Source organism: Parasteatoda tepidariorum, chromosome 1, assembly GCF_043381705.1.
Source record: "Parasteatoda tepidariorum isolate YZ-2023 chromosome 1, CAS_Ptep_4.0, whole genome shotgun sequence".
Taxonomy (NCBI): Eukaryota; Metazoa; Arthropoda; class Arachnida; order Araneae; family Theridiidae; genus Parasteatoda; species Parasteatoda tepidariorum.
Genome location: NC_092204.1, coordinates 94107314 through 94116732, shown reverse-complemented (window position 1 = coordinate 94116732; position 9419 = coordinate 94107314). Strand labels below are relative to the sequence as shown.

General features: G+C 26.0%; 1 protein-coding gene across 4 annotated transcripts in view; it reads left to right on the top strand.

The window, feature by feature from the left end:
• The first annotated feature begins 276 nt into the window (after positions 1-276).
• Positions 277-9419, top strand: part of LOC107441627 (CCR4-NOT transcription complex subunit 2) — a 29599-nt gene continuing 20456 nt past the window's right edge. For 2 of the 4 annotated variants that reach the window (XM_016054963.3, XM_071183997.1), the window contains exons 1-7: positions 277-403; positions 3446-3506; positions 5656-5872; positions 7202-7291; positions 8147-8206; positions 8603-8724; positions 8851-8898. In XM_016054963.3, the coding sequence (XP_015910449.1) occupies positions 3449-3506; positions 5656-5872; positions 7202-7291; positions 8147-8206; positions 8603-8724; positions 8851-8898 (595 nt within the window). In that variant the 5' untranslated portion in view covers positions 277-403; positions 3446-3448. Of the gene's footprint in view, positions 404-3445; positions 3507-5655; positions 5873-7198; positions 7292-8146; positions 8207-8602; positions 8725-8850; positions 8899-9419 lie in introns of all 4 variants that reach the window. The other 2 variants (XM_016054961.3, XM_016054964.3) reach the window with 1 other exon arrangement.

Below are 9419 nucleotides of genomic sequence, written 5' to 3'. Positions count from 1 at the left end.
ATAAAGGTCCCACTTTTTTATATTTTTATACCTTCAATAGCAGGGCTCCGACGGCTAAGTGCTTGCCCCGCTAACCCAAAACGGAAACCACTCTCATTATAGAGTTTTGATAGATAATTGCGTGGCTGTAATCAGGATTTTTCACATATTCACCATTTGAATTTTATTAAATTAGCTTTTGATTTTTCAAAGCTTACCTTAAATTTAAACTTTTGACATGGTTTTTTAAGAAATTTTACTTGTGATCTCTACCCTATGAAAATAAAACGAATAGTTTCGCTTTACCGAATTAAATGGCAACAGAGTATTAGTGTCATCGTCTGCCTGTATAGCAAATGTATATATATCTCTTTCCAGAATAATTGTGATTGTTTTTTTTTTATTGAAGTGAGAAATAATTAAGGTATAATGTTATTTTGAAATGAGCTATAAAATTGTGAAAATTTCATGGTTGCACTTTTCTTTGTTGACAAATGCTTCTAAATGTTTCGTCGATATTGTACTTCCCTAATGTTTAAATTTAATCATTAAATGTTGATTATACGCATTGTTTGGAGATATTTATTTACTGTAGGCTGTTTGCAATATTATATTTCAAAAGATCAAGCATGCATATTCTATTCAAAATACGTTTTTAGCTGATGTAAATATCCCTAACTCGTTTGTTGTTATCTCTTGAAATGTTCGCAACGGAGACAATCTGATGATGATTATTGGTGTTTAAAATATTCTATGAAACTTTTCTTTTTTCAAATCCTATTTTGTTGACGTTTTCACTGATTTTCTCATGTTATACTTTCAGCTGTTTTGAGTCAAAATCTAAACAAATGCATAAGAGTTTTGCTCCAAACAAGTTTGTTGTTGATTTAGGCACTTGAAAGAGAGTAGTGGAAATTTTGATTGACGAATTATAATTATTGAATTAAAGAAATAAAAATTCAACTTCATTTTATTTTAAACAATTTTATTGAGTGAAAGGTAGAAATTGCATGTACTTAAGTATCCCAATTACAATATGTAAATAAATATTCACCATAACTTTGATTTTGCATTACTAATGTTTACATCTTATTTGTCGTTGATGTGAATTCAAAGTTTTTCTTGATAAAGATTTTATGCTGTGTATAATTTAAGATTACTGCTTCCAAATATTTATATTTGATTTTTAACTTTATTGTTTTTTCCCTAGTCTACATTATATTGATTATTCTGTAGATAAGTTAGTTATAATAATAAAATGTTTGAATATATTGAATAATGAATACTATCATAAACGTTTTAATTTATAACACATTTCTTACTTTGTTATTTGGTCCTTCATTGTAATGCCCTTTTCATATTTTTAAAACTTTTCATTGTTTTATTAAGCTTTTGTTCTTTTATATTGTATAATTATCTGGAAAGACCGAGCTGGTTCAAAGTTATTTAAATTGTTCTATTTTTTATTATTTCTTCCCTCTCTAGTCCCTTTAAAAAATGCAATCTATGTTTTTTTTTATACCCATGAATATTTTTCTCTATCTCTTATGATTTAAACCAAAGATTTATAAAGCATCGAGTAATTTTATTCAATTTAAATTATTCTATCGGTAATAATTTTTAAAAACAGATTTTTTTTTCATTAATAAATTCTTTAGCTAATATTAACCTTTATGGGCTTTTCTTCTAACACTTTTTTTTATTATTTTTTTCATCATTGTCTCAGTCATTAAAGTTTTGAGGGATACAATATTTTAATACTCAGTTACGCAATAGATTTCAAACTTTCAGATATGAAAATAATTTTCTCATCTGCTAAGAGATTAATTTTTTTTTTTTAAATTGTTACCTTATTTTTTATTTAATTAAATTTAAAATTCTGATAATTGATAAAAATTTTTTTAGCTAGTCTGAAATATTCGGGGGACATTTTGAAATTTCCAATTATTGAAGGGCTCAATGCACATACCGTTCTTCTTGCCAATGGTGTCCATGTTGTTTTTCAGGTCTTTCCGACCCATTGAGGTCTTTAAAGTTATGTACACAAGACTGGTGTTTTAAGGTTTTAACTCTTCCCATCACTAATAAAAATATGAAATTAAGAAAAACTGATATCAAATAATTACTGTTATCAAATAATTTTAATTTTAAAACTTTTATTACAGGATGTAATTTTACATTAAACATTTTGATAAAGATCACTACATGGTATGCCTCCCTCCAAAAAATATAGTAAAATTATTGTTTTTTGCTCTTTAATATTGAAAGCTGGGATTTTTTGCTCACTCTATTATTATTTTTTTATATTTTATTATTTCAGCATATTTTTTGAACAAAAGCTATTATTTTAGAGTTATTTATTAAAAGCAAATTTTAAATAATCTATATGATAAGTTTTCATTAAATTTTTTATAATTTGGTTGCCCATAATTTAAAATAAAAATGCTTTAATTTTTGTAAGAAAGCAAATTTAAATTAAAAGCCCCTCCCCCCCCAATCTTGTTCATGTGAAATTTGTTATGCAAAATATTACTTTAAAGCAGTAAATTGAAAAAATGAAGTGATTTAATTACAGTTGAATCTAATTTAATTAATTTACATTCAAGTCCTTTCTTATTATATCTATTGACAGTTTTTTTTTTCTGTCAAAAACTGCTATTTTACATGAGAAAAGTAAAAAAGAAAGATGTTTTAATTGTTAAAAATTGTCTTCTAAAAATTGCTAGGATGAGGGCCAAGTTTAAGAAGGTTATGTATTAAAAAATATTTTTGTAGCATATTTTAAATATCTGATTATTAAATTAAATGTGATATTAACTTGTATCATATTTAAAAACTAGATTTAAAATACAATGTTAGTTATTAGTAACATTTAAAGAAATAACAACTATTTTTCTTTAGTCCTTGTGTTATTTCATGTTTGATGATTATAAAATTAATACTCATTTATTTAAATATCTTTATGCATAGCTGAACAAATAAATTCAAGAAGTTTGGCAAAAAATTTCAATTAGAAATTTGGTCGAATTTTCAAACTCTTCTAGACAAGAAAGTGTATAAGAATTAAAAATTAAACTCCATCTGAAATGAAATTCTAGTTATGATAATAAGCATTTAGAATTAAAATACTAGTATAAGTCAAATTATGTTACCTGTATTTATTTGTGACTTTCATGAATGTAAGTTATATTTAAAATTTTTGATCTTGTTCACCTTTTTACTTTTTGGGTAGAATTGAAATAATTCAATCTAATTTTTTTGTAAGTTTTTATATCAGTAAGGAACATTTGGTATTATATATTTATCATAATATAAAAATCATAATTAATAACACAATACTAATGTTTTTAAAATTTATTTAATTGGTCTGACACGTTATATTACTGCTGATTAGAATATCTGTGTGCTTATAAGAATATCTTTATTAGTATTTGTAACTATTATAATTACATCAATCTCATTTTAGGTCATGTCCAGTGCAGGTTCGCATCCATTTGGGTATGGCCAAAGTGCTAATAATGCTTTAGGTAAGCTACAATTTTAGTTTACTGGTAAATAGTTTAAGGAAAATTTGTCTAAATTGAATATTTTTTAATGCTTATGTGTAATATAAATGTGAAATAATTTAATGTTATCATATATATTATTTTAAATTAAAAAAGAAATGAAATTTTTTTGTCTTGTTCTAAACCTGTTGCAAACAAATACAAAAGGACCTCAATTATCAGAAGTTATTGGGACTGGAATTACTACAGAAATGATTAAAATATTTGTATTGTAGAATTTATGTATTGTAATATCTGTGTTGTAGAATATTTTATTGCAGAATTTTACCTTTCTTTTAATTAATAAAATGTGAATTTTCTGTTTTTTTATTATACTATTAGTGCCATACAAAATTCAATTTTAATAATGTTCATTTAATTAATGGTCATTACAGAATTTGTCCTAGGAATTAAGAAGGGCAGGGTGCTTCCTCATAGAATAAAGCACTTTCAGTTTCGAAAGGGCACTCACTTAAAAAAATTTATTGAAATGTATAATATAATGTAATAACTGAGTTTGATCCTCAATAATTTTTAAGTTACCATCTTATAAAATTTTATTTCTATATTTCCAAAAGTGATTTTCTCTCATTATTTAAATAAGAGAGAAATTTGTAGTTTATAAATAATAATTAAAGGCATGCTAACAGACAATCTCTGTGCATATATTTTTTTCCCAAAAAAAGTAAGCTGAAAATTTTTTTTTTTGATAAACAGCTTTCATGATTTTTTCTATAATTTATGCTGAAAATTATTAAAAGATGAACATTTAAAGGTGCATTTTAAAAAAGGTATTTATTTAGGAAATAATTTTAAAATTTAAAATCACTAAAAAATTTATTAGTCTACCCCCTTGAAAAAAGAGAAACTTATAAAAATTTAAGCAGTTTTGAGAATAATCCTAACAAAGTAAATATTTGTGATAGTAATCAGGATTAAACTTATAAACACAGATTATTTTTGTGTGTCATTATTATTTTAATAGTTAATTAATTTTTCTTAAAAATGGATCAGCATAAAAAGGCAGTGTTTTTAAGGGATGTGGGCTTATTTTTACTGGAAGAGCAAAGAGGGTGCATTTATGGCGATTAAAGGGCAGGCAGGGCGGGCCGCCCTTTAAAATAACGCATAGGGAGAACTCTGGTGGTTATTTTAAAACTCAGTGGCACTATTGGTACTCATCTACTCCTGTCTGGAATAAACCAGCAACATCTAATTCTGAATTTATAGCTGATGTAATTGAGTTTTGAGTTTGATTATATGTATCGATTTTAGCTGCTGATTTATTTAATTTATGTTTCTTTCTAACATTTTTTTCTGGATTTCATTCTTATTCGGATATATTTTTCTGGCCCAGGAAACATATGCTTCTTTTTAGCAGAAATGGAAGTCATGATGTTAATGTGATGCCAAAAACTGCAGCTGTCAGATTTCTTTAGCAAAACCAAAACAGCTTAACTTCACCAACTTATGAAATTGTGGTATTCACTTAAATGAAATAATCATAGTTCAAAATTAAAAGTGGTCTGTTGATTTGAGACCTCTAAACTAGACTAGACTAAGACTTGGTCTGCCATAAAATAACTATCAGTGGTCACACGGTCCAGCAACCAATGTAAAGGGATAATATGCTGTTTTTATTTTTGGTTTCATGTTTTGATCTGTGTTTTATTCCGAAATATATTTCATTGTAATTTGACTATTGCACATTCTAATTTTCAATTTAAAATCAGTTTATACCAGTGCAGACTAGTTTTAAGTTTTTTCTATCCTTGTAAATAATTCTCTGTTAAATGTATGGTATAAAGTGTTTGTTTTTTTAAAATTTATTATTTTGAATTGTTTCTTGTAAGCTAACTTATGATAATGTTGAAATTAAGAAAAGAAAAAAAATTAAGGAATTTCATAAGAATCATGTATTTAAAATAAGATAAAGGTTGGGGTTGAGTAAAAATATGATTTTTTATAAAAATGTTGCTAATTTTGACATTTATTAAGTAAACCTTGATGATAATAAAGGGTATTTCATTTCTTTCTCGAGTGTAACCACCTGAATGACCCTGAATTTTTAATTGCTGCTGTCAGATATGTTATAAAGTATTAAATTGAGTGACAATTTTATTTCTGAAAGGTATGGGAACACCAACTTTACAACAAACGCCTCGAAGTTTGACCGGTCAGCAATTCCCTTCTCGGTCAACTGGAAATGGTAGTCATGTTCAAGGTCATGTAACACCGACGAGTTCAGGGATGCCAAATTTTTCTCAGTGTCTTCCCAATAGTATCCCTCCACAACAACCTTCACCCAATCGGTACTCATCTCAGTCTTTTGGTGCTAAAGAAGAAAGGTAATATCCCACTTATTCTTTAATTAATGTTATTTTTAAATTTATTTTGTGATGCGCAGTCTTCATATTAAAATCATGTCGTTATTATTTTACTTGCACGATGAGCTGTTGCTTTAGTTATCAATTTAATTCAAAAACTTGTTATAATAACTTGCTTGTCATCATTTACATAAATTAATAATAAAAATTTATATAATTATTATACTAGTTTATTGTTTGCTCAGATGACAGCAGTAGCAATCAAAGCATGTTAAACCATTAAACTATTACTAACTGTATATGAAAATCTCTTGACCCACAAAAAACAATGTTTGCAAAGGAAACTTTTTTGCTGCTGTCTGCATAGTTGTCCTCATCTTTCATTGACAGCTAGTGAACACACTCTGGTTAAACAGTCTGTAAAATTTTGACAAACACAAATTCGTCTTTAGTTAAAGTATAGTTTATTGGGCAATATCAGGATCTAACTAATGTTGTACATGTTTAGAACTAGTAAGAGATACTAGTTTACTGGGATGGCTCAGTGGTTAAAGACTGTGGTTCAATTCTTAGCTGCAGTTTAAAGCCCACCTGGTTTCAGATTGATGGGTGCTATCTTGTCTGGGAAGTAAAGGCAATCTTTAAGAAATACTGATCACAATTATGCCAATGACCATGGAATTGTGGAGCCTTAACTTCCATGAAACCTTTGGCGTACAACAGGGAATGCTTTACTTTTTTTAATGATAACTTTGGTGAATCTAAGTACTACAGCCGAATTTCTTATTATATAAAATAATTTATTCTGTCATTACTACTTATTTGATTTGACAAGAGACAATAACATTCAAGCTTTAATGTTAGCCAATTTTAGTCCCTATTTGCTATAATTTTTTCCTTAAGTATCTGATCATTTATCATTTTAAATTGATTTTGACCATGCTAAAATGTAAAGTTATCTGAAAGACATTGTTTTTTTAAAATGATGCAATTAGCAGTCCTCATGGTTACTCAGTAATTGTTTTCTTCTTTTCTTTATTTTTTAAAATAATATTAAAAAAGAAAATTTTGTGTGAAATCAAATTTAGATTGACATTCTTTGTTCAATCTAGAAAGCTTAAAAAAATGTATAATTTTTTAAAAACTTTTTCTAAAAACAAATGTTTACATTTTTTCTATACTTATTATTTAAAATGATAATAAAGATCTCTATATTCAAATATTAATTCGGTTCAATACTTAAACTGTTTTAATATTTGAAAGGCATTAAAAGTTGTGGTGTAGAAAAAGTTGTAAATAAAATAATTGAATGTTATTTTTTTATAAAATTAAATTGGTGTCTATCAGCAGGAATATTCTCATGGGAACTCGAGCACTTCCAAGTCAAAGAACTTTAACGCAAGATATGAAAAGGATAGTTGGAATTGGGCCTTTAGGAGGGTATGGTTTTAATGATATTCTTGCTTCAGTAAAAGATTGATAGAGTTTACTTTTAAAACTTCTGTATTTTATGTACATTTATCAAATGCAATACTAATATCGAGTATGAAAATTGTTGATTTATTGTGATGCCTGTATATAAATAGTTTTAACTATAAATAGTTCGTCTTATTCCTCTTTTTAAACAATAAATGGTTCTTTGAAGTCTTCTCTACTAACACTGATCCTTTTTTTCTGGTTTATTTGGCTAAAACATTTTGAGAGTCATTTCTGCCCTTTACTTATTAGACACTAGTTTAGTATAAAATTAGCATTTTAAAAGCAATAAAGTTTGTTATTTTGGTTTATATGACATTGCTAAGAAAGAACAAATAAAATACATTAAAACATAAATGACTGTTATTCTAAACTGTAAGTGTGAATTTCCTATTTTCAAATAGAAATATTTAAGCACTAAGCTATCATCAGTTCTGAAAATAAGAGCTTTGGGAAAAAAACAAATAATGTGCCATTTTAAAAACATGCTATGGTCAACATCCATTCATTCTCGTAATAAAATGAACTAGTTTTAAATGACAAAAAATGTTTCTCTAAATTTTCTGAAAGTTAATTTTCTAAAAGCCGTTAAAATCTTTTCTCAAATTAAACGGTTTCTCAACATTTTTATGAGATAATTGGTTACAATTATTAAATTGTAATTCAATGATATTTTGTCAATTTAATTTTATAACTCTGTTAAAGCTATTGGTGACTTATTTGACTTTTCTTTATTTCATTGTGTTCATATTGCTTCATTAAACTTTGTAAAAATGTATTAGTAAAGTTAGTGTGTTCATTTGTTATTTTTCTTTTTAGAAATATGCCATCATCTGATGATTCATTTAGTAAACGGGATAGGAGCTCTATGTTTAATGTGTATGTATATTATATATTTCATTATTTATCATTAAATATTTGTATACATGCCCAAAATTGTACAATTAAAACCCAATTTCATATTCTGCTGTAAATTATAAGAGGAGCAATTTTTTTTTTGTTTTCTTAACATTAACTAAGTAACCATTCTTGAAGTTTCTTTTCTGAGTCTATATTTTGTTATTCTTTCAGCAGTCAAAAATGCTAAAAAAAAATTTCTTACTTATTTCAGTATTTTAAGTTTTATGGTAAAGTCTTATGATTTTTATATATTGAAACGTAATTTTTTTAACAATTCAATTTAATGTTATTTGTCGATTAAGAAGTTAAGTTTTGTGAAATATTAGTTCATTTTTTAAATTTTCTAATATGTAATATATTATTTTTTTCCGTTAGAGGTGTAAATTCTCTAGCAGCTATGGCAAATAGAACAGGTTTCTCTCAGAATAGTAGAGGTTTTCCTTTACAAGGTTTAATGAACAATAGTATGCAGCCAAATAATTTTTCTTCAAGTCCAGGTAGATAATTTTTTTATCATGTAGTTATTTTAAGCTATTTCACATTTATGAGCTATTTCAATTTTTTTCTGCAATTGTTTTAATACCATTATTTTAATTTTTTTTAATTCAATTTCTTCTTAAAAGGTTTAATGAACAACAACATGCAGTCATATAACTTTTCTACAAGTCCCGGTAAGTTACTACAAACTTTATTGTTATTAAATATGTTTATATTTTATAATATTTTTCTTCAAATGTTCAATGTTAAAAATTTTGGTTTATATTGCTTTTTAATAGTATTCTACAAGTAGTGATACTACAACAAATTATAAAATGTCAATTAACTACTTAAACATGTTTATTACCATATACAGTACTGGTAGTGAATGCTGAAGTTGTAGTTGCTTATGTTATATGGCATAAAATGTGCTAAATGTATTCACTTTAAAGTAAAGGAAAACGGTTTCCTTATCAATGAAAAATATTTTAAAACTTATAAGAAATATATTTTAGAAGCAATTTTATTTATAAGTTTGACTTTTATGAAAAGTTTAAGAAACAGCCTGTTTTTGTTTTATGTGTACTTCATGCAACCTGTTATAAAAAATTGCAAATTTTTTATTTTTTGATCTATTTTTTTTAATCATTTTTTATTTTGTTTACGCATTGAGATAAGAACGTCTCGTATGAAAAAATAAAATTCACATGCAAAA